This window comes from Acinonyx jubatus, chromosome B4 (assembly GCF_027475565.1).
Source record: "Acinonyx jubatus isolate Ajub_Pintada_27869175 chromosome B4, VMU_Ajub_asm_v1.0, whole genome shotgun sequence".
NCBI classification, from domain to species: Eukaryota; Metazoa; Chordata; class Mammalia; order Carnivora; family Felidae; genus Acinonyx; species Acinonyx jubatus.
The window spans coordinates 13,879,303-13,907,166 of NC_069387.1; the positions used below are offsets into that span (position 1 = coordinate 13,879,303).

At 46.4% G+C, this 27,864-nt stretch overlaps 1 protein-coding gene across 4 annotated transcripts in view; it reads right to left on the reverse strand.

Moving 5' to 3' along the window:
- The window catches only part of FAM171A1 (family with sequence similarity 171 member A1), a 158,895-nt gene that overhangs the window by 101,211 nt on the left and 29,820 nt on the right, over positions 1-27,864 (reverse strand). Inside the window, exon 1 of one of the 4 annotated variants that reach the window (XM_027073507.2) lies at positions 20,149-21,863. The exons of the other annotated variants lie outside the window; for them this stretch is intronic. Coding sequence (XP_026929308.1) covers positions 20,149-20,209 — 61 coding nt within the window. The 5' untranslated portion in view covers positions 20,210-21,863. Of the gene's footprint in view, positions 1-20,148; positions 21,864-27,864 lie in introns of those variants that run through there. 4 annotated transcript variants of the gene reach the window in all.

Here is a 27,864-nt window from a genome sequence, read left to right on the forward strand (position 1 = left end):
AGTCCCAAGGACACAAGGGACTGTCACTGAGAGGAGAGAGCTCTACATGGGTCTCTTGTATTTGTGAACATCTTATAAGACACAAAATATTCTACTCTTTGTCCTGAACTATCTCCTCAAGGATGCTTAGTGAACAGCCATGCAAGACAGACGTGTCTCCCTCTAAGCAAATGCAAACAGGCTCTTTAGGTTCCCTAAACTTCTGTAATGCAAACCACTGCGTGTGGTATCATCTGGTCCTCTCTGCACTGCCCTATGGGAGACAGGGCTCGGGAAACTTGGGCAAGAACACTGATCCTCTGGCTGTTGCGGCCGCTGTGAGTAATAAATAGTCCTTCATCTCTGACCCACAAGTATTGTGTCTTCTACCTGGATCTATCAAGCCACGGGAGGCTGCCTTATTAGCTTACAAGTAGGGCAGAATACAGACCCTCTGTAGTTCTGGACAGCCTCTCAGGAGCCCAAGGAAGTCCAGGATTTGGGAAGGCACTGAGGCAGGAAAGAAATGTGTGAGGGCCCCAGGAGAATCAGAGGAAAAAACAAGAGACAAGACACTCCCAAGTTTTGGGTAATGCCTTTTGGCTTATGAAGGTTCTTTAACATGTGAAAATGTACATTTGCTTAGTGAAATACTATTTCTGCTTATCACGTGTTTGAATAAATTCTGTACTAATGAGACAGCACCATGCGCTGTGTTCACTCCTACATATTACAGAAACCTATCATGTTCATGTTCTGATGAACACCAATATTTATGAAATCCAATTTACAGGGGTTGTCTAAGAAATTTTAAACTTTTCACAGCCAACTTAAATTTCCTGCTTCATCTGACAGTGGGAGGGGGGTTGGGGGGTGGGGTGGCACAGGACCGTTCAGAACAACAAAGTACTGGTCCTTGTGATTTTTTTCCACAGTAAGAACCAACATTTTCCACCCAGTTTAAGTTTATAGAATCATTCTTAGTTTGTGCCAAGTGGATTAACATTTCACTTTCTAGCCTTCATAGCTCATATACTGGCATCAATGTCAATAAAGGGATTTTATTTTCCACTCTTGCCTCGAAAAAGTAGGAGTTCCACACTCTTCTTCATTGCCAGCTCAACTACGAATTCTGCAATATAAAATGGAGATTTATTTTTTCCAAGCGTCAGTACAGAAGGTCTGCCATATTTTGTCTTATACTTGGAAGTCGATGCCATTATTAGTTCTCCTTCACAAAGGCAATATTAAATGTCACCTGTCAAATGGGTCACACACGTATATTCACTGAATAATCACTTGGCTCAGATCAAGAATTCAGAAGTTACTGGAGTGGCAGGGCCAATGATTATATCTCCCCAAGAGAGCCCATTGGCCAAAGGAGTCAGGAATACAGGCAGGAAAGGCCACGTATGAAGCAGGTTAGAGCTTCAGGGGGGCCCACTGCCGGCCGGCCTTCCCTGCCCGTTAGCCAGGGACGGAGTTCTGGCTAGTGCACCTCCCCACCGGGAATCTGGACTGAAAGATCTTGGGGATGGGGAAGAAGCAGCAGGAAGTGTCAGAGTCTTCATTCCCCCAAAGAAGAAAGGGAGGGCTCTCGGCTGTGCTGTAATCTTTAATGCTCCACTTTCCAGAGGAGAATTGAGGTTCTCATGCAAGGTTCCATGGCTAGCGTGTAACTGAGATGGGGCTGTAAGGATGAGTAGGTATATTAACCTTTGACATTTTTTTAAAGTTTATTTATTTTGAGAGAGATAGAGACAGCGTGAGTGGGGGGCGGGGGCGCAGAGAGAGAGGGAGAGAGAGAGAATCCCAAGCAGGCTCCCGGCTGCCAGCGCAGAGCCCGACAGCGGGACTTGAACTCATGAAACCATGAGATCGTGACCTGAGCCGATACCAAGAGTCAGATGCTTAATGGACTGAGCCACCCAGGTGCCCCAGGCTTTGACATTTTAATTAAGGTTTTGCTGGTCCAGCAGGGCCTACCTGTCCCAGGGCTAGCTAATTCCTAGAGAGAGAAAACTACTGTCTGTGAGCACTGGCTCATGAGCACGCCTTCATATGTAAATGAACCCATCCAGAGCTCACATCCCCAGCCACCTCCTTTATGGGGCTCTCACATTTCAGGTCACTGTCCACCTGCCTTAGTGACCTCGTGGCCAGATACCAAACGACTAGAGAGAGCCAATCTCCCCTGAGCCCACTGATGTTACTTAAACTAGCCTATCCTGGCCCTGCCCTTTCTGCTTCCTCTGCCTTATCCATTCTTTTCCAAGAAAACCACAGAAAGGCTCTTGTCCACATTTCCCCTCACTCTCTCTGAGTGCTGACCCCCTGTGAACCCCAACAATGCCAAGGCATGCCCCTTCCTCCTGGGGATGTGAAGATAACACAAATTCTCTTTTCTTTTAGAGAGAGAGAGTGAGTGCACAAGCAGGGGAGAGGGGCAGAGAGAGAGAGAGAGAGAGAGAGAGAGAGAGAGAGAGAAATCTAAAGCAGGCTCCAGGCTGTCAGCACAGAACCTGACGGGCTCGAACTTGCGAGTCGTGAGATCATGACCTGAGCCGAAGTCGGACACTCAACTGACTGAGCCACCAAGATGCCCCTGTTTTTCTGGCTACAGACAAGCCATGAACAGAGTGGTAGTACAGAACTAGTTATACTAGAACAAGTTACACTTGCCAGGAGGAAGAACTTTGTAGAAGTCTCGGCTGCATGAAGAAACAGTACGTTCCTGATCACAGTACAAATTTAAGTGGTGAGAGGAGACACTGACTTGTCAGGAAGGCGGGACACAGGACTCCGTATTGGTCCGGATGAAGCTCTACATTACCTCCCAGACCCTGACAGGTGTCACCTGAATCAGGGCCATGAGTGAGAAATTACAGACTTTCAACAGCAGAAGATCGCTGGGGACTTCAGTAGAAGAGTGACTCTTACAATGATACACAAGATGGACTGCCACAAAGGGAGACCAGGGGTGCAAGGGATAATGAGGAGATTCCAGTTGAAGGCCAGTCCCCAAGACCACAGAGAGAGGCTTGCTGGTGTGTACCTGCATGTGTGCAGAGACAGGAAGATGGGTAAACTTGAATAAGAATCGACTTCCTCTCAACACCGGGGAGGAGACCCCTGGGCAGAGGTTCTTAGTGGAAAGGGCACCAAAGTACCCCGCGGGAAGGGTCTGACAGCATGGCCATTAACCTGCAGAAAAATCTCTAGGAAGGTCACAGTCCCACAGAAAGGAGACAGCCTGCATCATGGGGCATCGCTTTCGTGTGCAATGTGACGTATCTTGCTGGGGCTGGTCCCTATCTCCACACACCGATGCAAATCATTTGATTCAAAATGATTTTAAGTTATGGATTTCAGTTTAGGTATTCCACAAGCCTCCAACAGGTAAGGTATTTTTGGTTCTCCTTTGAAAAAGGTCACCCTAAAATAATGAAATCATGCAGAGGACAAATGTTTAAATCATCCTGTCAGCAAGATGAGTAAATTCAGAGTATTTAAGTTAGCTGTTTTAGAACGAGATGTTCTTTTGAAGTTGACTCTGAAGACCGTCCGATTTGGGGTAAAGACTCCCAAGGGGTACCCCCACATGGAAATGAGGGCAGTGGGAGAAACTGCATCCCAAACACAACAATCTGCACACACACAGAACCAGCAATTACTTTGGATTCCATTCCTTTGCTCAATTAGGTCATAGCCACTTTCTCACTGGATCTAAATTCAGCAAACATCCATCATGGCCAACACTTCTGCCAAAACAAGCTTCCCAGAACAAGGCTTTTCATCATGCCACAGTAGTTTTGGAGTGAATTTTGGGATCCTTTCAGGGCTTTGGGTTGTGACAGTTTGAGGGTGCAGACTTGAACTTGGATGCAGGGCACTGTGGACACAATCTCTGTTGAGTGACCTCATTTCCTGCTTCCAAGTGCTGACCTCGCAGCATAAGGATGACACCACCCACATATCCTCAACAGGGCAAATACTTTGGCCTATTTTTCAGGAAGCTGCGAAGTAACACAAATCCAACAACTTTCCACTCACTTGCGCTGTGCGATTAGATGCCATATACATGGGCCACGAGGGCTGAACCCACCCCCTGGGTAAAGCACACACCGGATCCTAAAAAGCTTGAGCCAAGAGGCCATACCCAGGATTATAGGGTTAGGATTTCATTGTAAAGTAGACAGTGAGTTGCGGAAGACCCCCAAACAATAACATTCATCACCACAATAACAGGAATATATTCTTCCAATTCTGTGACTCTTCTTTTCCAAAACCACCCAGTGAGTATTTAGAGCTTATTTAGGAGCATGGAGGCAATGTGGGGAAATGAAAAGTTTTAATTAGAAAAGATTAAACATTTGTGTCTCTCTCATGCTGTCCATATTCAGGCATTAATCTTTCAAAATCACTGGTTGTTCTACAGACAACCCAAACACCATACACTGTCCTCCGTGTCCAAGTATACAATCTGGGTACGCAGGATTTACTCGGGAAGGGTATGTACTGTAATCAGCCAGAAAGGAAAACTGTGAAAGTTCATTAAGGCTCCGGGAAGGTTCTAAAGAGACAGTCTTATAAATAAACATCTGCTAACATTTAGTTTTTAAAAGTGGAAAGTTAGTTTCTAAAGATAGGGAACAGCTTAGACATGTTATCTTGACACAGTCCATCTTGATCACTATTTCCATAAAGAACTCCTCCAGGTTTTCAACTTAAAAACAAACGTAATCTTAACATGAGCAACTCCTCCTTGTTGCAAAGCTGGTCCTATTTCAAACTTTCGATATCCCATCTTCTGACTCATCTCTTGTTATGATGTAATTTGTAAATGAGAAATTAATGAACGTAGATAACTTAACCACGAATGCAATACAAATTAGGGGTGAGCAGAAACCCAGTGTATCTCATTTTCTAACGCACCTGTTTGCTGAAATAACCGATATGCAAGTAAACCGGACGTGTGCTCACAGCTCACAATTTAAAAGCCATCTGAAGCAAACTACTGTATCCACAGTCTTGTCTGCCAACTGCCCATGTTTACAATGAGATACTCAAGAGCATGTAATTTAAATCCACAAAGGAAACAAAATATTTGGAGGTGACGAATCTCGCTTCTAAAGACTTGCTCTAGGACTTGAAAGAAATCTGCAAATTTTCTAAGCCTTTATTAATTAAAACCACAGCAAAATGCTAGTATTTTAAGGTAACAAACTTTTGATGATCAGTAAATTATTTCTGCTTTAATGACACAGTAGACCTTCAATGAGGAAGAAAGAATGTTAAAGGTGTGTTTCATTTCTAAACTCTGATCTCTCACTTTGGCAGGTCTCTGGGACTTGTTAGTAAGCAACAGACAGTTATTTTGGGTCTAGGAACCCCCCAGCCTGACAATAAGACAGTGGAGCTTCACTAGCCAATTGTACTTGATGTTGAATTTTCTTTCTGACCTAGAACCCCCGAATGTATAAAAGAACGATCAGTTTCCAACTTCTGACACCTTGCCTGCATGGGGGGCAAGTGCAGATTGAGGCAAAGAGTTTGGTGAGGGAAGAATTTAGTGGGAAAGAGTAATACTAAGTTGATTAAAACAAACAAACAAACAAACAAACAAACAAACAAACAAACATTGTATAGGGGCACCTGGGTGGTTCAGTTGGTTAAGTGTCCGACTTTGGCTCAGGTCATAATCTCATGGCTTGTGAGTTTGAGCTCTCTTCTGTGAGCACAGAGCCTGCATTGGATTCTCTGTCCCCCTCTTTCTCATGCTTTCCCTTGCTCACTCTCTCTCTCTCTCAAAAATAAATAAACACTGCAAAAAAAAAAACCCTTCTATATGTACAGGATATTAGTTTCCAAAAAACTATCAAATAGGTTCTATTATTTGATCTTAGAAGTAATCCCATGATATAGAACAGGCAATGTCTACGATTTATAGTAAAGGGAAGCGTGACCTAAAATGTTTAAAAATGCCCTAAAAACGGCAGTTGAGAGGCAAAAGGGTCTGGTCTTTGGACAGCAGTGCGGTGTGCTGTGACCCGCTCCAGCTCTGCAGAGAAGCAGACTCTGTCAGCCACAGCCCTATACTGAAAACTGTCCCCAACTGGCCTGTTTCCAAAACAAAACTTTCTTCTTGTAGAAGATCTGTAGGATCTAAGCATCGATCCTCCGGAGATTTACTCCCTCCCTCTCCACCTCCCTGTGCCTGGAAAGCTGGATGGACCTTTACCATCAGGACAAGGGTGGGTAGACAAGTCCCTAAGGAGCAGTAGAGCCCAGAAGCACTGGGCACAGGAGGCCCGAGGGTTGCAGGAAGGGAGGGCTGGAGGGAGGACCCCTGACATACTTCTGTTGGAAGCCTTGTCTCTGCTTTTCATGCAGTTACAGCTCACTTGGTTCTCCCCATTCCTCCCAATAATACATGTTTCCAACCGTTGCCTTCCTTTCCAAAAATGGGCCACTCTGTGGAAGCATTTCTGTAGAAGTCTGAGCATGCTTTTGCATTTTTATAAGCACAATATGGGATATGTGCAGGCTTTCTGCAGCACAGGTATAACCTCAATGCATCGTTTCAAAATTTTCCATTTGCATTTAACATGTCAACACATTGGAATGGAGGGAGAAGGGAGAAAGAAAATTGAACCCATATTCCCTTTTAATTATTTTGGACCCATGGCTGCACAAGCAGGTAACAGCATATAAAGTCTCCAGTCTGCATGAAGTAGCCTTCGCCTTCTCTGTGCAAAGGCTTTTGTTGCCTCCTTTAAATAGATGTGATCTCCCTCTAACCATTAAAAATGAGTAGTAAATATGGCTTAATCTCCACTCATTCTGGGACTTCCCTTAACTAAGTTCTAAAACTGTTGTGGCAGGGCACAGACTGAAATCTAGGCTCACATCTGCTAAGTCTGGTGCACTTTCTGTCACACCAAACAAACGCCTGCCATTCAAGCCCCAGACACTGCCTTTCAGATCTGACCAGATCAGAAGGTCACCAATAAAAGGAGAGCCCCCTGCTTATGAAAGCGTACTTGAAAGAAAACCGGGAAAGAAAGCTTGCTCCAAGTTTCAAAGCAGCAGGCAAAAAATGCAGGGGATGCTCTTACGGACGCGTCACCCTCACCCCAAAGCTCTCACTGCCACCTTGCTTGCTGAGCTACAAAACTAGTCCGCTCTTATGTAGGGGAGGTATTGAATCTTTTTTGGTCTGAGAACCCCTTCCTTAAAACACTCTGCTGAAGCAATGAACACATGGGTTCCGCTCTGGTTGGAGCCAGCGGGGCGAGGCTGGGGAGAGCGACTGACCCGGAGCTCTACCTTCCCAGAGGCGCCCCCTGGCCCTCCACACCTGGATGCTGAGCCACCCAGGCAGAGGTCCGCACAAGTGCCCGCTGCAAGTTGAAATGGTACTTTAAAAAAAAAAAAAATGGCACCAGAATGTATATCAACTACTGTTCTGAGTTCAGCACTTTTCCATTTTCGAGGGAGAGGTTCTTGACGAAGGAGCAGAGCACTGATTTCACTCTGGCGTGGGCTCTGGAGCTCCCCACATGCCAGGGACAGAGCGCGGGTCCAGGGAATTGGCCCCAGGGAGTCCTGGAGTCTAACGGCACTTGATTAGAATGTGTCTCTTCCTCTGTGGACACGCGTTTGGTATTCCTGCCAGGAACAGCAGGAAGAGCTCCCCCTCACTGCTTTGCAGCACCACTTTCTCCTCTTCCCAGGTCTCGGCGGCTAGAGAACGGGGGGCCAGGAGGTGCCAGCAGCATCAGGAGCGAGAGCTCCAGCACCCGTGGCTGAAATGCGCCTAGCGTGTCCCTGCCTGGGCAGCAGCCCATTCCATGACTGCACAGCCCCGGAGAGGAGAAAATTCTCCCTTGTCCTGACCTAAGATTTTCCTCTCTGTAACTTCTCTCTCCTCACCACCCTACTGAGGGCCTCGAGAGTCAAAGATTAACACTCAGCCTCTCTCCTGAGGACCCAGCCTAGCAAGAATCTGGAGATGACAACAACATCCACACCGTAGACTGCCCCTAAACCAATCAGATACACTTTCACAAATGTCTATTATAATAAAGGAACTGACCATTTTAATTTTTTAAATGTGTATTTGTTTTTGAGGGGGAGAGTGAGCGAGCAGGGGAGGGGCAGAGAGAGGGAGACAGAATCCTAAGCAGGCCCCGTGCTGTCAGCACAGAGCCTGACTTGAGGCTTGATCCCCACAAACAGTGAGATCATGACCTGAGCCGAAATCAGGAGCCCGACGCTTAACTGCCTGAGCCCCCCAGGTGCCCCAGAAACTGACCATCTTTAAAACACCGGAGACCTGGGCACTCGTAGATTTAACTTTTGTGCTTTTGCCTATTTCCAAAGTCCTTTAAAAATAAAGCACATACACACCAAAAGAAAAATTAAGGTGCATAAATAAACACTTCAAGGGTATAGAAACATATAGCCCTTCTGGGCGGAGAACTCCATTCACTATTCACATTGTTATCCTGAATTTGGAAAAAAATAAAATTGTTATGTATTATGGAAGCCACCTCAGATCTGCAGGTGTATGTGATCTGAGAAAAGCAAGCCCCCACGTTCCTCAAAGAGGGCGACTCATGTCCTGCCAGAACAGAGCAGAACTTCATTGAGTCCACACTCCGAGCAAACAGGAACCGCTCCTGTCCCATATCCTCGGTCCACGGGCTGAACGCAACCAACGCGGCGGTGGGGAGGGGCAGGGGGATCGGACTCCTCCTCCATTAGCTTTCCCGACATCTTCCCTGTCATGCTGGCAGATATTTCCTGTTGACAATGTGCGTCCCTGATCAGACCCAGAGAAGCCAGCTTCCAGTGCCAAAACCGATGATGTGGAGGGGTGGGATGCCAAGAGTCTGATCATACGGTATACGGTAGGGCAAACCGCCACCCTATGATTGGAAAGGATTTCAAAACAGGAGGCCACATACAATGGTATAAGAACATAGGCCTGAATGCCTGCCATCATCTTTACTCAGATCTTGACATTATCAGTGAAAAAAACCAAAGAGAAGAGAAATTCACTTGGCCTGGTTTACAATTCTTTAATTTAGGGGCGCCTGTGTGGCTCAGTTGGCTGGGCGTCCGACTTCAGCTCAGGTCATAATCTCCCAGCTCGTGGGTTCGCGCCCTATGTCGGGCTCTGTGCTGACAGCTCAGAGCCTGGAGCCTGCTTCCGATTCTGTGTCTCCCCCTCTCTCTGTCCCTCTGGTACTCATGCTCTCTCTCTCTCAAAAATAAATATTAAAAAAATAATAAAAAAAAGAATTCTTTAATTTAGCTGATTACCTGAATGTTCAGTTTTTAAAACACACAGACCTGGGCACTTGCAGATTTTAACGTTTGTAGGTTTGCCTATTTGCAAATCCTTTAAAGCCGGCAATGTGGGGAAAACCGTAATTCATCTGGGGTGTCGGCCCATCTGGCCGACTACCCAACACCACAGGCTTAACGTAGCAGGGAGTTCTCTGTGTGTTGAGTGAGTTCTTCTGGGGGAAGAGTTCAAGGAACTCTGGCATTCCTCCTGGTCCCTGGGGCAGATCGAGGCCGTTTCATCCCAACCCCACAGAGAGGGAGCAAAGGCCCCCAATGGCCCACCTTCCCACGAGCTTGGGGGAAGGGAAGGAAGCACCTGGTCCCATGCTCTCTCCTCCCTAAGGATCCCAGGTGACACGGGACAGAAGCAACCTGCCACGACCGCCCCGCCCCCAGGCCCACATGGCCGCAGCAGCGGGAAAGAGGCTGAAGCAGCTCCATCTGGGCCCGTGGATTGGCCTCACCTTTCCTCATATCATAATGGTACGTTCTTAGACTTTAGTTCGGAATGAGAGAAAGAGGCCACGCTTAAGCCTTTTTCTTTTAGAAACTGACTTGATGGGGGCACCTGGGTGGCTCCATTGGTTAAGCCTTTGACTTCAGCTCAGCTCATGATCTCACACTCTGTGAGTTCGAGCCCCATGTTGGGCTCTGTGCTGACAGCTCAGAGCCTGGAGACTGCTTCGGATTCTGTGTCTCTCTCTGCCCTTCCTCCACTTATGCTCTGTCTCTCAAAAGTAAATAAAACGTTAAAAAAATGAATAAAAATTGACTTGACAGAGGTATAATTTAGATGCAAAAAGGCCATTCGTCTTAAGTGTGCAACTGGTTGAATTCTCACAAATGTACCCATGGAGCCACCACCACTGTGCCTGTAGATATAGAATGTTTCCATTACCTGCCCAAGTTCCCTCATCTTCCGGCCCGTTCTGATCACTGGATCCATCTAACAAAGAGGGGCAGAAAGGGCTTCTACTCTGCAGCTACTAGCTGTGTGTCTGGGCGAGTTATCTAATCTCTCTCTGTCTCACTTTCTCCATCTGCAAAATGGGGACAACAGCAGTACCTAAGACAGTGTACTTGGTGTGTGAAGCATACAGTGGGGTAAGTGCAGAGCACGGAGATTCGGGTCTGGCACCCGGCTAGCCTTCCACACGTCAGCTGGTAGTCTGTCATCATCATCATCATCATTATAAGAAATGGCTGAGCTGCCTTCCCGGTGACTGAATTTCTCTACCACCCAGAGGGTGCATGCGACGGAGCCATGGGGAAATCTCCCGTGAAGACCACATTATCCCATGATTCTAATAGACCTGGTACATCTGTAAACACGGATTTATTCACAAAGGTCTCAGGAAACACTCTTCTCCACTGAAAGGTCCTAACTAATCAGGATTGCTGAGCCCTTGAGCCCACTGGCAACCCATCCCTATCTCCCTGGGACAAATCTGGTGTCTTCCTTATTCCCAAGGCCTTAAGGAGGGCTGATGTCCTTTTTTGGGGCGACAAGTAGGGGCTGGAGAGGGCTACTTGTAAGGTAGGAAATTAATATAGAAAAAAAATAAAGAAGCACACACACACAAAAACCAAAAAACAACCAAACTCCCTCTCCCAGAGGCAACAAGGTCTGACATTCTGACATACCTCCTCTCAGGTTTCTGTGTTGGTTTGGATTTTCTGCCACTTTTTCCTTACATAGCAAGATGGTTATATTACATGAGCATTTTTCACATTTTTTACTTAAATTTAGCATACAGACATTTTCTCCCTTGTCCCTAAAAACGTATGTTAAAGATTACATATCACTCCCCTGTAGGGATATGTCGTATAATTATCCCCTATTTTGGACCTGTCTGTTGCTTCCCGTTTTTGACTGTAACTAATGCTACGAGGACTCTGGTGCATCATCTACTAGCATTCCTTGGTTTATTGAGAAGCTGTACTTTCTGTTTAGGCCGTGTGGGCTGTGTCTGGACCACAGGCATCCTCCTGGAGGGTGGCTTTCTTTCTCGTTCTCCGTGTGCTGGAAGGACACACTTTGGTGTCCTTCCGACCGTGAATTTACTTCACGTTAAGCGAAGGGTTTCTAGTGGCCCTACTCTTACAAGAGAGCATCTCTGTCGTGGTGCACTGCGTTTGGCTCCCCTAATTCCGAGAAGCCATCCCAGCTTTTAGGACCAGCCTTCCAGAAGCTGACTTAGTGACTGATACAGGAGGGAAACTCCACCCACATGGGCCCTTTTTACTCTTAAGACACAGTAACTTGCTTTTCCAATCCTCAACAAGGGCGAAGGTTTAAGCAGAATCACGGAAAGAGCTACATCTGTCCGGTACCGCTTTTTTTTACCCATCTGACTGGCAAAAATGGCAAAGTTTGATGACACGCTGTGTTGGCGTAACTGTGTCAAAATGGCCACTGAACACTCATTCCTGGTGGAAACGTGGATTAGCACAACCCCTCCGAGGGCAGTCTGGCAACATCCATCCAAGTCACAAGTGCATGTACTTTTCGACAGGCAATTCTACTTTTTATTTCATAGACACACTCGTGTATTCTCTGACACGATGTAAAAGAAATGAGGGTCTGCCCATATGGGTCCTGAAGCAGGTTTGGATGACACAAACATCCAACCAACGTCTGAAATCCTTGGGGTCTAGCGGGAATGTTGTCTAAACAGATACCTGCTGGGGGAGCTGGCGAAGAATCAGAAGGTGTCGACAGTTGTGTAGGGCAGAAAAACAGGCCCTTAAGGTTCAAGGATGCGGACAGAGGACAAAATGCAGCGTGTGGACAAAGAGAGGTGTGGAGATGGGGCCTGACAGGCAGGGCCGGGAAGGCCTGAGCGGGGGCCGCAAGGACTATCTGGAGACAGACGGCAAAGTGAAACCGTGTGGCCAGGGAGGTGGCCGCAGTCAGCAACAGAGGATCCTAATGCCATCGACAAGGTCTGGTTCTCCTGTAAGCCAATGGTCACTAAAGGGAAACATGAAAACCACTTCCATACATTTCAATCTAAAAAAAAGAAACCCGGTCGTAGTAACGGTTTATACAGAGACATACGACATCATTTATAAGTAAATACACACAGGTCAGGGGCACATGCTCCATTTTACTGCCAGGGATATATAATCAAAGAGGTGCGCAAGCCAATGATATCAGTGGTGGGGCACTGGAACTTTCCAGGAAGTGACATGATTATACTGGTTGTTAGGGAGGATGCTGGGAGCTGGGGACTCCTCCCCAGGAATGCCCAGAGCAAATGAGTCTGGAAGAGGGAAAGGATCAGGAGGAGCTGGGGCTCAGCTTGGCCCTCCTGGGACGAGAGCAGCTACTCATATCGGTGACCAAGTCCCACAGCCACATGGAGAAGGGTCAAGAAACTGAGTGCCTATCTCTGGGTAGCAGGATGAAACAGAGAGAAGGCAGTTAACTCCAGCCTCTTGCAGAGAAATCCACTCACCTTCTTCCATGCAGCCCGTGTCACCCAAGATGCTCCCCCTTGGGCCCTAGGGGATGGGAATTTCTGGTCAAGTGCCCTTTCAAGCGCTGAAACTGGTTTCTCCCAGGGGCTGCAGAATGTCAACTTGGTCAGTTATGCTTAGTAGTTTTGAGGCATATTCAGTCTTACTGTTCCTGTGGAAGAGTGTGCTGAGTTTTATTTCCTTCAGATCCTTTGATGTGCTTAACATCTTAATCCTTTTCCCATCCCTTTGAGACTCTCCGGGGATCTGCATGTGGCTGATGTGGGAGCACAGCACCCTGGACCATACCAGGGGTGCAGAAACCCCAACTATTTGGGTATCATGCCTGTACTGTCTCTATTGCTCAAGCTGAAGCAGTCCCAAACCATACCTGGGAATGGCGTGACATCTGATTTTGTCAGCCACAAGAGGGAAATTCAGAAGCCTCTCAGTGGTTCATGAAGGGTAAAGGCTTCACAGGAAACAAAGGGAGAGAAACACAAATCACGCGGTCTTTGGCGAGACATCTGCTCCTCCCTGCGCTTTGCTGTCACAAAGACCATCAAGGTGTTCAGAGAACAACCAGGAGGGGTGACGTGTGGCATCATGTCTGGGCTCAGGAGGACAGTGAAGAGACATCTGGAAGTACAGCACAAGTGCTCATTTCCACATCCAAGCCTGTGGATGGCATATACATAGAGCGGAGTCACTGAATCTCTGTCTCTCTTTCCTCTCACCTGTTCATTCCAACAGGAAGCCCGTGGTCACTGCCAGAGTAAAGAGACACGTCCCTCCTCCCTCATGAAAAATTAAGACACAGCCAGGGATTTTGGCCACACATGGGGAAGATATCTCTTTTAAAAAAAGTAGAGTGGGAGTGGAGAAAACCAACCAAAGCAAAAACAATCCCTTAATCCACACGCTCAAGGCAGGCACAGGACAGGTACAACAATTTTTAATAACAGTCTTCACCATCTGTAGCCTTTTAATTAAAGAAATGAAAACAGCAGGTGAAAATACTTCACTTTTTATATTAGGCCATTTTAGACCATACAGCAATTACACCCATAAGAAATCGTCATCTGCTAGTCCCAGCTAAGTAGTTAGAATACAATGATACACGTGGGATGTACTGAAAATGATCACTGAAAGTTATGAAGTGTGCAGGCAATTCAGCCAATGTCTAATGAACTTGTCTAAATCAAACAGTTTCTAGATAATGTATGTGAAAAGTGAGTTTAACGGTGGTGGTGTGTGAGCAGAGTTTTTTTTTTTTTTTTAAATGGTTGTTTATTTTTGAGACAGAGAGAGACAGAGCATGAATGAGGGAGGGTCAGAGAGAGAGGGAGACACAGAATCTGAAGCAGGCTCCAGGCTCTGAGCTGTCAGCACAGAGCCCAACGCGGGGCTCGAACTCACGGAGTGTGAGATCATGACCTAAGCCGAAGTCGGCCGCTCAACCGACTGAGCCACCCAGGCGCCCCTGTGAGCAGAGTTTTGTGTTGATGTTGGCATTCAAAGCCACATCGCTGTCGGCATCGCGATGATTTATTTTACATTTAATAATCTTGTGGCCACCATACAAAAGAATTTCCTTACATGTTCAAGTTTGCTATTTTGCAAAGGTAATCCAGATAATATATACCCTTTTTAAATACTCAAAATATAATATTAAATGCTTTCAATAAATGATAAGGTAACTCATACAATTTTCCTGTATGACAGTTTCTGCTTAGGAAAAGGAGGGTGATCTGGAACTCCGGAGGAACCCCGGCTGTGATTTTTAATGAAAATAAACCCTCACTTGTGTCCAGGCATCTTAAGACACAAACTCTTCACTCACGTTCCTAAAAGGGCACTTCTCCGTGTCACCTTAACTAACACTGCACACTGAGAAAGCCATGGTTTCAGCCTCGAGCCTTTAGAAGCTAGGTTTGTTTTAAAATTTTTCCCCACTAAAACTATAACCCAGTTTCCCAGTCAAATAGTTGTATAATTTTATACAACTTTCACTTAAAATACTTTTTTGGGGCAACCATGAAACCACAAAGGGAAAGCCAAACACAAACATTTTGCATTTCTCTAAGTCTAAAATCTCAATATAGTCAAATACCAGCATTCCCAGCCAGAAACCTACTTTAACGAAAACCGAGAGAGAGAGAGAAAAAAGTTGATGCTTCAAAATCTGAACGGTTTGTACTTCAAGTCAAAAAGAAAGATCATGTTGACTGTATTTTGTATCATTATGAGCTCATAAAACTACACAGACTCAGTCTCACTGTAAGATGAAATGTTTAGAACAGAAGTTGACCAGATAGTTGTTTCCAGCTCCATAGTTATACAAGGAATACATAGAACTCTGATTTTTATCTTACATTATTTACCATATAGTGGAGAAACAAATAGTAGATATTGTTGTTGACCCCGAGCCAACACAGCTATATATGTTTATGTGCCATGGTGCAAAATTTTGCAGGAACTAAAAACTCTAGTGGTTATAATTCCTTTCCCATGAACACTAACTTGCTTCTCTTTATGCTCCAGTGGTAACCTCAGGCCTGATACAAGCATGGGTTGTTAGATCTTTTAAAACCTTCGCAGAGATTAGAAGGCTGCAGAGAAATACCACTGGGGGTTAAAGAGAGCTTTCTGAAATTGTTCTAAATGGACAAATAATGCTTTGCTTTCTTTGACAGCTGTTCAATAACTGAATACATCTGGAGAGAGAGAGTCAGCTGCCAAGAGATTTCTATTTGGTTCGCTACCAGGTTTTCTTTTCCAGAATGCTTTCCAACACTCAGACTAGTCTTATTTAAGAGCATTAAAGAAAAAAGATGATTCTTCTTTTAATTTTTTTTTTTTTTTTTGGTATCACATTCCACCCTTGTTAGATAACATAAACTGTGGATTTAAAGGAGATAGCTTTGAGGTGAAAGCTATTCCACGCACCTGACTTTTCCCTGGTGGAGATATGGCTGATTCCCTTTAAGTTACCTCTAATAGGAGGCAGCACTCATTCAAATGCGCTGATCCTTAGTTGACACTGTTAATCCCTGTTACCCAAACTGTTTAATAGAAACTATTAATGTTTCAAATGAGAAGCATGAGGGTGACAGAGGTTTGTTTTAAGTTTATGTATTCATTTTGAGAGACACAGAGACAGCACAAGTGGCAGAGGGGCAGAGAGAGAGAGAGAGGGAGAGACAGAGAATACCAGGAAGGTCCTCACTCCCAGTGAAGAGCCTGATTGTGGGGCTTGAACCCAGGGAGCCGTGAGATCGTGATCTGAGCTGAAACCAAGAGTTGGACGCTCAACCAATTGAGCCACCCAGGTGCCCAAGAAGCCAACTTATAATCATAAATTCATTTGATGGGCCATAGAGAATTAGAAAAAAGAGAGCAAACCATAGGATTCAGATGCATAACAGTATCAGGCTAAAATAACCCAAAGCATATACCTCCACAATCAATATAATCTTGTGAAAGGAACCACAGTATCTTCTACCCTACATGTTGTGATTTTACTTAAAGTAAGTGGGGGATAATATAGTTGGGAGAAAAGAACACGGTATTAGGATTCCAGTGTGATTCTGCATCTTGTCTAGTTTCAACAATTATAAAAATCTTTAAACACAGTGCAAACTTCCTTCCTTCCTTCCTTCCTTCCTTCCTTCCTTCCTTCCTTCCTTCCTTCCTCTTTCTTTCCTCCCCCCCTCCTTCCTTCCTTTCTCTCTTCTTCTCTTCCTCCCTTCCTTCCTTTCTTCCTTTCTGTAGGCTCATGCCCAATGTGGGGCCTGAACTCATGACCCTGGGACCAAGAGTCCTATGCTTGGGGCACCTGAGTGGCTCGTTGGTTAAGCCTTCTACTCTTGGTTTTGGCTTAGGTCATGATCTGACAGTTCATGAGTTCGAGCCCTACATCAGGCTCTGTGCTGACATTGCGGGGCCTGCTTGGGATTCTCTCTCTCCTCTCTCTCTGTCCTTACTCCACTTGCGCTGTCTCTCTCCCAAAATAAATACTTAAAAAAAGAAAAAAAAAGAGTCCTATGCTCTACTGACTGAGCCAGCCAGGCACCCCCAGTGCAAACACTTTAAAACCAGTATCTATCTACTTGCCAGGAAAAGTTTCTACATTCAGTGCCACTAAAAATACACCATGGTGAAAAAATCCACAGAGAGCGGAAACCAATTCAAAGTGGGGCATCCAAAACGACAGGGCTGGTGGTTAATCAGTTTTCCAAGAGTGCCACCACATAACTTTTAGTTAGAATTCTTGAAACTCATAAATAGGTGGCCAGTGAAATGAGTGACTGCAAGATAAACCTGAGCCCTTATCTCCACCCCAAAATGCGCAATATTCGAAATGGAAACTGGCATACATCACGTCTGATTGGATTAACAGGGAGTTTAACGCCCAGGCAGCGACTTGGCTCATGCCCAACTGAGACCCCACTCCTTCTCTTCTCCATCTCTTCTTCAGGGAAGATGAAGTTATTTAAGTAGAGAGGCAGTCCACGTAAGCAGGCACGGGAGACCATCCCCATGCAGCCCAGATCCTCCCCCAGTCCTCCAAGGATACATTAAAAAAACTTTTTTCTAATGATTTTTTTAAAATTTTTTTTAATGTTTATTTATTTTTGAGAGAGACAGAGACAGAATGCCAGTGGGTTAGGGGCAGTGAGAGAGGGAGACACAGAATCGGAAACAGGTTCCAGGCTCCGAGCTGTCAGCACAGAGCCCGACGCGGGGCTCGAACCCACCAGCCCTGAGATCAGGACTTGAGCCAAAGTCGGATGCTCAACTGACTGAGCCACCCAGGCGCCCCAAATGTTTGTTTATTTTTGAGAGAGAGACAGAGACAGAGACAGAGAATGAGTGGGGGAGGGAAGAGAGGGGAAGACACAGAATTCGAAGCAGGCTCCAGGCTCTGAGGTCTCAGCACAGAGCCCGATGCGGGGCTTGAACTCACGAACCGCGAGATTGTGACCTGAGCTGAAGCTGGACACTTAACCGACTGAACCACCCAGGCGCCCATCTGAGGATACATTTTTTAAGAGGTTCACCCTCTTATCCTCCTTGGGGGAAACATTCTTTATATATCGTCATCAAATATATTTTATTCCCAGGGCATAACATAATGCTAATATTCCACATTTAATCGTATCTCTGGCAATCACCATCTCTGCCGGGCGCTGAAACATTTCGGGCGGCCTCATGCACTATCCGTCTATCATGCACGCCCGGCTCGGACTCACTGCCTGTTTCCAGTGGTGGTTTGACTCACTCACACACATCTACCCGCGGAATGGCAAAGAGGTCTCCTAGCAACGATCTGAGCATCTACTTAATCGCCGGTGTCTCTTCAAGCCTCAGATGCAAGGCTGAGGGAAAAGAGCCCACGAAAACACACACACACACACACAAAACCGAACCAGCCCATCCGGATCCGTGCTGTCATGATAGGAAGCACGATTTTGTCACGGGTTTAATAACAAATCGCAGGCAGAGCAACCTGGGCCAAATAGAGGCCCTCCCACTTGTAGTCACTCTCTGAGCAGAAGCATCTGTACTGATGCCTCCCCCCCGCCCCCGGCACCTGTTCCCTGTATCCGAGGACCCAGAACAAAATGGAAGAGCCACGAAAGCGCTAAGACCGGAGACGCGGCAGCGGCACAGCACACACAGGGGCTGATGACCCGTAAGTGGCAGGAGCAAGCCGGGTACATCTGAGTAACAGGTGCTCTCCTCCCCTGTCCTCCTTCTCCGATGCAGTCCCGCGTCACCTTTCTTGCAAAGTCTATACACAGAGGGCACGGTCGGCGATTTCCGGTTTCATTTTAACCGCAGAGAGAACCTGAAGAGTTCACACCTGAAAAGCAACCCGCTGCCGAATCCTTCCGGCCCCTGACGACCTTCCACTCTTATAGCTGTTATTCCATCCACACCTTTCTTCAGTGGCTGGCCTTAGCCGAATCTTTCCAGAGCTTCAGTCTCACAGAAAGGGAACTTTCCTCCTGCGCTTCTGTGGCTAATGGAATCTTTAATTAAAATCAGCTACCGGCCAGCAAGAACTGGCAATGCCAATGGGAGAGAGGACGTCTCTAAACAAGCCCTCGGCATCCAGGGCAGGGCTGTGTGGCAGGCTCGGGGGGTCCGCCGTCCGTGCATCTGCTAACCGTGCACCCGCTGGCCCTGCACCCACCAGCTGTGCACGGCACCAAGCCCGCGTTCCACGTGTGGGCGCAGGTGACCCGGCCAGCCTGGAGTGCTCAGGCACCCAGCTCCGCCTCCAGGTAAGCGGAGGACAACCACCTGCTTCCTAAGGTAAATGCCTCTTTCTTTCAAGAGGTCTTACCAGCTCGCCTTTCTGCTCCAGACTTGTCCGTGGGGGCAGCAGTTAACTGGGCTTGTGCATCTCAGCTGCATTTTGTGGCTCACAGACCCAGCCAGCCTCATCCCGGCTCCTCTCTTGTACCCCATCCTTCCAACTCCACTTCACACCCCTGACTGTCCCTGGCATGTGGCTGTGCCTTCGCCCCAGCCCTTCTCCCGGCCTCTCCTCTCAGCTCTGTCCACCCAAACCCCACCACCCGTCCAGGCCTGGCTCAGTTCCATCTTCTCTGCCCCCTGCCTCCAGGCCCTTCTGCCCCTGACACTGTGCACCTCAGGCACTTCTGATCTATGCGCGGGTTCTACCCACTTGACTCCTGGTAGTTACGGATCATTAGACAGATGTGTTACGTGCTATGCCTCTAACTCTCCTCCAGTCTGCTTCTGTTCTGCTGGGACTCTGGGTTTCTTAAAACTTGCTGTGTTCTCTGGCAGAATTAAGCTTTTCTAGTTTTATTTTTTTTAAGGTTTATTTTGAGAGAGAGAGAGAGAGAGAGAGGGCCAGAGAGAGAGGGAGACACAGAATCCAAAGCAGGCTCCAGGCTCCGAGCCATCAGCACAGAGCCCGATGTGGGGCTCGAACTCACAAACCGTGAGATCATGACCTGAGCCGAAGTCAGACGCTTAACCAACTGAGCCACCCAGGTGCCCAAGCTTTTTTTTTTTTTTTTTTTTATGTTTATTTATCTTTGAGGGAGAGAGAGAGAGACAGAGTATGAGCAGGGGAGGGGCAGAGAGAGAGGGAGACACAGAATCTGAAGCAGGTTCCAGGCTCCAAGCTATTTAGCACAGAGCCCGACTGGGGCTCCAACCCATGAACTGCAAGATCATGACCTGAGCTGAAATCAAGTCGGATGCTTAACTGACTGAGCCACCCAGGCAGCCCCAGAATTAGGCTTTAAGACTTGTGAAACCTCAGAACTCAGAACCTATTTCTTTGTCTCCAAACCACATGCTCACCTTCCCTCCTGACTGGGCCAAAATGCCACCTCTGGGGAAACGGCAGGGGCGGATGCGGCATGTGACGACCGAGGGTAAGTGCTGTTTTACTCTGACCCACTTGAAGATGAGTCCTAAAAGGTAGAGAGAAATTGCTTGGACAATCCCATCATTCTCTCTTCTCATATTCAGTTTTAAACCATTATTACCTCAGACTCCTACTTATAAACTATGTTTCTGTCTTCAACCTCATGCAGATGAAGCACATCCAGGTCACATCCTTCCTGTAAGCAATCTGAGGACACCCAGGATGAGGAAATCTACGATGAACTGTTCAGTGAAAGAAAGAATCGCCTTCCACTCTAAGTGTCCTCTGATTTATCAGCTGCAAAAGTTTAGATTCTTCTATTTCATGTTCTGTGAATAACCTTGTATATATCGACTGGAGTCCTGTGTCTTCCCCCCTGCCTCTCCTGTAACCCACTACTGTGTTCACAGTTGGTTTGTTGAAATAGGCTCAGTGAGTAATTAAAAATAAGTCTCACATGGCTACCTCTGGTGGGAGTGACAGCTTCTAGCTCTTCTTGGTTTTGGGGGGCAGGAGGACACAGCCACACCTGGTGGTTTTTCACCATGAAAATGTGGCAACAATGTATTCGAAATGATTAACTATCTCCCTCTTCCCTCGAGTACCCATCAAAAATCCATACGAGCTCTAAATTTCAGATGAAGCGTTCCCCTGAAACACAAAATTAACGGAGATCAAATCACTAGGAAGTGGTGTAGAGTGCTGGTCAAAAACTCTGGAACCAGAAGAGAGGGGTTTAGTTCCCAGCTTTGCTCCTTGCTAGCTAAGTAGCCTGGAGGCCGCTACCTATCTGTCCCTGACCACTTACCTCACAGGTGTTGGGGAATATCAAGTCCAAGCACACACAATGCTTAGAACAGAGCCTGCCATGTGCTGAGTGCTTCCCAGCTCTTAGCTACTATTATTATTTCTACGAGGATAGCAAAGATTACTTAATTGGACATTCTATCTTTCTCAGTAGGGAAACTTGTCTCATTGCTTAAATCTATCAGTACTTTCATAACCTCTAAGAAAAAATCTTTTTAAAAATAAATTTTACGTTACAGTAAAACCTTTGATGAGGATTAACTTATTCTGTGAGTGTTCTACAAGACAAGCAGACATTTCTAATAAATTTTAACTTGATAAACGAGCGATGTCTTGCAATACAAGTAGTTGGTGATGACAAATGTCACATGATCGCAATGAGCCAATGGTTCTCTCTCTCTCTCTCTCACTGCAGGATTGTGGGTGATTGTCTCCCATGCTTGGATGCTCCGTCTCAGGCCGCAGTGTCTGGCAGAAATCAGTGATTTTTCAGAACGTCAGAAGGCACCCACAACTGGCAGTAGTGTGTTTTTTGTCACTCCAAAGCACCTATGGACAGTCCTTTGCTTTTCTACACAAGAGGAGGCTTAGGAGTGCTTTGCTTCATTCTAGGTCAGGCTGCATGCAGATACACACCCTTTCCTGTGCTGCCTTATTGCCAGTTACATTAAATACGGTATATGACAAGTTTATTAGTACTGTAGTCAACATCCGTGCGAGCATATACAATGGCCCCCATGCAGAAAAAGGTTGAAAAGAAAGGCGCTAAGAAGAAGGAGATGATTATGGTGGAAGTTAAGAAGGAAATCATCGAGAAGCACGATCGAGGGATGCGAGTGGCTGAAATTTCAAGGTTTTATAAGAAGTCTACATCTGTATCTCGTCTGCAGAGGAGGAAGACAAAAGATGGAGGAATCCCTCGCTTCAAATGAGATTAGGGAAAGGTGTAAAATGTGGGAAACGGTGCAAATTTTGTAGAAAAGCACCACCCGAATGAGGTTCTAGCAGCACAAACGATGAATCTGTTTAATGACAACGCAATGTCACGTTTCCACGAAATCCTCAAAAGGAGGCAAAAGCAAGTGTCATTGGACAGGTTCCTTGCTAACGTTGCGCGAAAAGAAAAAGATTCCATTGAGCTAGTAGATAGCAGTGATTCCGTTAGTGATAGTGAAAGTTGTCCTACACAATAACCCTCTGCTCTCTTGTCTCCCTCACAATAGCCATGAAGGTTTTCAAAGGTAAGTGCAGGTTGTTGATTTTTCTTTATATTTTGTATTTTCTTTATGATTTTGTATTATCGTACAGTACTGTAATCACTTTTATATGAATGTTTTTGGGTTGTGGAATGAATCATCTGAGTTTCTATTACTTTTTACGGGGAAAATCACTTTGATATATGAGTGCTTTGGATTACAAACCTGTTTCCGGAACGAATTATGCTTGCAAACCAAGGTTTTACCGTATTGGTTTTCATCAGAAACTGGGATATTCTGAACAGCAGTAGGCAGGTGCCCTGAAGTGTAACGCTCTAAGCATGGGAACGGCGATACCCCGTGAGAACGGCTGGAGCTGCCCCTCTTCACACCCCACCCGCTCCTGGATCAGAATTAGCCTGAGCTCCGGTCTTCTTGGGCTGTGGCAGGACAGGAGTCTGGCTGCCTCTGCTGGGTCGAGGTGATCACTCTTCCTTCATCGGCTGCCTTGATTTCCTCACCGATTTTTGTCTCCAATCCCTACCCAGCCCTGGGGATTTGGCAACCTGTTGTTCAGACAGCTCAGGCCTTGGCAAGAGTCTCCATATGTGGTTCTAGCATCTAGCGAAGCTGACATCCCCAGGGCAGAAGTGCACTTGGCCTCTGACTTATCAGGGTGGAGATCAGAAACCACATGTCCTTGCAGCTCAGAAAATATTCAAAACAACCTTGTAAAGAGGACAAAATTCACAAAGGACCTGTGGCTCAGAGGTTAAGTAATCCGCTCTCGGTCACACAATAAATAGGGAGCCCTGGCAAAGCCACAGCAGCAGCAAGTCCCCGTGGTTGTGGCCGTGGCCCAGATTCTGCTACAACCGCAGGTGAAAGGAAACCCTTAAGCATGACGTGGGCAGAAAGGCTGAGAATCTGGTTGGAGGGCACAGAGCAATGGAAAAAACCAAGTGCAGTGTGTGTGTGTGTGTGTGTGTGTGTGTGTGTGTGCGCGCGCGCGCGTGCGCGCACACGTGTATTTTTTACAGACACTCATTTCTGAGTTTAAAATACATATACTAACTTGAGCTAATAATGAAGAGTTTATCAACAGGAATCCTGACCAACTATCCGTAACGAATAGGTAAGGAATGCAGGGACACCTCTGTTGACTGGGAGTCCCCAACATCCTGTGGAGATTCTATTTGGCTCCAGGGCTGAGACCCATGATCCGGATTATGGCAACTGGCAGAGCCCATTTCCCTTCTCCTCCCCCACGAGTCCTGTCCTGGGCACATGACCTGAGCAGAAGCAGTAAGCACGAATGACAGAGCTTCTTCTGGAGATGCTGGGGACAGTGGTGCAGAGGGTGCTATGACCCACCAGAAGCCATATGCAGGATCCCAAGGGGAGATCCTTAGACTCAGGTTGACACCAAGAAAAGCAAAGCAGGTGGAGAAAAGAAACCAGGACATTCAGCGGCATTGCTAAGCCAGATCAGTATCTGCCGGCCCCAGCACTGAGCCTTTTGGTTTTCTAGTTTCAGAAACTGATCCTCCGTTTATTGCTGAAGCCAGCCTTAAGTTGTGCTTCTTTCTTTTTAATGTTTATTTATTTTTGAGAGAGGGAGGAATGGAGGGAGGGAGGGAGGGAGAGAGAGAGAGAGAACAAGCAGAGGAGGGGCAGAGAGAGAGGGGGACAGAGGATCCAAAGCGGGCTCCATGCTGACAGCACAACGCCCCATGCGGGGCTTGAACTCGCGAACCTGGAGATCATGACCTAAGCCAAAGCTGAACGCTTAATCGACTGAGCCACCCAGGCACCCTTGAGTTGTGTTTCTTTTTACTTGTAACCTGAAGAAGTCCTGTTGCAGGAGGCATTTAAGAAAAGCATTTTCTTTACTGCATAGGACAGCACCGCAAGTGGCTGAACACTGACGAGTGGTTTAATTTGCTTGGTGAATATTTTCCTCCTCCAAGACAGCTGATACCAACAATAAGCTTCGGTCTATTCCGGACTGAATTATTTCACTATATTGTCAAGATCACGATTCCCTAATACTTTTACAGTTATGCAAAACCATCTTCAAGAGCGACGGAAGGGCAAAAGGGAATGAAAGAGGACAAAGGAGAAAGGCGTCTATGTATATAGTGAAGGGGAGAGACACGACAGATATTCAGATTCCACAGATTAGCACGAAGGCTTCTTTCAGCCATTATTAATCAGATCACCCTAAACAGTAAACAAAAGCAGGCTACCAATCAAAAGCTTTTTAGTAAATTCCTTCTGGCACGCATGTGAATGCCACCCACAGGCAGTCTTTTATGAACCTTCTCCACCACTGTCCCAGAAGCACTCATTAAGAAGAACCACGTTGGCATGCGAAGCCTCTATAGCATGCTCGCACACGCATGATCTCAATGGAACGTGGCACCATCCCTGGCGCCCGGGAGGTGTGGTCAGCCCTGTGCTGCAAGTGAGGGAACGGAGGTCTGCAAAAGTTGAGCACGTTCCTCAAGTTCACAGGAATAAAAAGCCAGGAGATGGAAGATTCTGGTCTTCTAACTCAAATCCAAAGGACTTTCCACCATGGCTATCACCCTGTCCTTCCCAGTTCTACAAGGATCTTCTGCCCATCACAGTGGGCAGGCAGACACCAGAGAAATCTTTGTACACTGTATAAGAGAAAAGGACAATCTAAGAATGGAATGAGCAACGTCTTAATACATTTTTTTAATTAAAAATTTTTTTCTTAATGTTTATTTTGTTTATTTCGAGCATGCTCGAGTGGGGGACAGAAAGAGAGGGTGACAGAGGATCTGAAGTGGGCTCAGAGCTGACAGCATAGAGCCGTATGTAGCGCTTGAACTCATGAGCTGCAAAATCATGACCTGAGCCAAAGTCCGAGTCTTAACCAACTGAGCCACCCAGGCGCCCCTAAATATTTCAAGTTAGCTCTAGAGACACACTCCACCACACTCCCAGCTTCTACAGCCATTTCTTACCCACTTCGGGCACAAAGCTTTGGTTGGAAATTACTGGGAATATCCCATGTGCAAAAACCAAATATATGCTCCTATGTGCTGAAAACAGCACTGATTTTATATTTTTAAAAAACACAATTAAGACTTAAGAACTCAAGTGTAATTATCCAGAAAACTTAAAAACTAGTACTAGCATTTAGAGGCATTTGTAACGTTTATTTATTTTTGAGACAGAGAGAGAGAGACAGAGCATGAACGGGGGAGGGGCAGAGAGAGAGGGAGACACAGAATCGGAAACAGGCTCCAGGCTCCGAGCCATCAGCCCAGAGCCCGACGCGGGGCTCGAACTCACAGACCGCGAGATCGTGACCTGAGTTAAAGTCGGACGCCCAACCGACTGAGCCACCCAGGCGCCCCGAGGCATTTGTATGTTAAACTCGACTTCTTAGAGACATAACCAAGCATCGATCTGGTATTTTCCTTTCTAGGGCATGAGAAATAATATTTAGTTTACCTGGAATTTCCTCAAAGTCAGTGATGCCCAGCAGTTCCTCTTTTACTCCTCCTCTCTTTTAAGCCAGAGAGTTTTTATACTTCCCAATGCCAGTTTGCCTCCAGCAGAGGTAGGGCCACATTCTTCCACAGAAGGGCAGATTCTGATATGAGGGCTGCTTGTGCCAGGCTCTCTTTTGCATGATATATACGTAAATCGTTTTCCAATCTTACCTCGTGGAAGTGGTGATTCAAGTATAACGTCTTCATGAGCTAGACGGGACTTACCAACCTGAAATAACTAGTGTCATTAACAAACTCATCAATGTAGGCTTTCGAACACAAATCAAGTCCCAGGGACTCAGGGCCCAGGCTTGCAGAAGGTCCAGAGCATTCCAGCTGCTCTATTCACTTATCCTCTACGATCTGACACCGTCTGTTCCCTCCTCCTGATCTCCTTCACAAGTCTCCTCAAAGTTCATCTGAGGAACAGATCAGCTTGGAGCAATGAATTTCAGCTAATTTGCCTGGGTCTGGGTCTAGGTAGGAAGGAACAGTTCGGAATCACTTTGCGATCTTGGGGCGCTTACAGTAAGAAAAAGTGAACAGGATCTATTAAGGGGTATTCTAACAAGCTGATCAATAACTCCCCCCCCCACCTTGCTCAACACCCCCAGCACAGAGCTGAGCACAAAGCTCATGCACATATAGCAGCTTTCACTTTATCATCACTGACGCCACGAGATAGGCTGCGTGTCACCATCTAACGTTGCTCCCAGCAGCCCCCAGCTGCTCTTCTTACCGCCCCTAACCCCACACTTGGGTCCTGGGGACATCTGTCCATTCACAGTGTCACTCTGGGGCTCTCTGCTCCTGGGATCTGGGATCAGGGGCCACTCATGCTTTCAAAACTCTCTCCCCTATAGCTTCTCAACCTCCTGGTCACTGTTTCCCTGCTCCCTGGGGATCCATTTCAACATTCAAGGTGCCAACATCAGCCTTCCTACCGGAATCACTAGCCCAGTTTTCAGATGTGCCTCTGGAGCATCCAAAGACCTTGTCCCACAGAATTCCTCCTCCCAGACCTACAGCTCCTGATTTTCCTTTGTGTTCCCAATCCTAAACATGACACTACAGACGAACTCACCCAGATGTTACAACTCTGTTTTTCTGGCTTCAGCGAAACTAAGGTTTCTCTTTACAGAACCTTTTTGAGGAGCGGTTTAACAGCAATAAGGTTCTTCGGCAGCCCCTCCTCTTTTTAATGAGAAATAGAGCTCTAGAAAAATGGAAAATGTCCTCTGACCTTGGATTTTAGAAGTTGGTCCTGTGATCAAAGAGGAGACAGGATCACCTCCTGGCTCGCCACTTACTGGCTGATAAATACTCCTGGCATCAAGGCTGCTCTAGGAATCAGAAGATTGGGGCTGGCATCTCTTAAACCTTAAATAACTGATTTACAAAAAGTTCAATCTATGAAACATTTGGTGGTTGACTACCACAGCAAGTAACCTTACTTTCATTTATTCTCTGTTGGAACAGCTCACTAAATTTAACAAAATGCCGCAGTGCATTTATAGAACATTCAAGACACACACACGTGCGCACATATACACACAGGAGAATATTACTCAGCCATGAAAAAGAATGAAATCTTGCCATCTGCAACATGGATGGACCTTGAGAGTATAATGCTAAATGAAATAAGTCAGACAGAGAAAGACAAATACCACATGATCTCTTTTATACATGGAATCTAAAATATAAACAAACAGGGGCACCTGGGTGGCTCAGTCAGCTGAGCGTCCCATTTTGGCTCAGGTCATGATCTTGCGGTTCGTGGGTTCGAGCCCTGCATTGGGTTCTGTGCTGACAGCTCAGAGCCTGGAGCCTGCTTTGGATTCTGTGTCTCCCTCTCTCTCTGCCCCTCACCTGTTCACCCTCTGTTTCTGTCTCTCTCAAGAAAACTAAACATTAAAAATTAAAAAATAAAAATAAAAACAAAAAGCCCAAACAAAACAAGCTCATACATACTGAGAAGAGATTGGTAACTTCAGGAGGCAGCAGGGGTGGGATGGGAGAAATGGGTGAAGGGGCTCAAAAGGGAAAAAGAAAAAAATTTTAAGAGAATAAACTTACATTAAAAAATGCTGCGGTAAGAAATCTATTTGCTTAATGG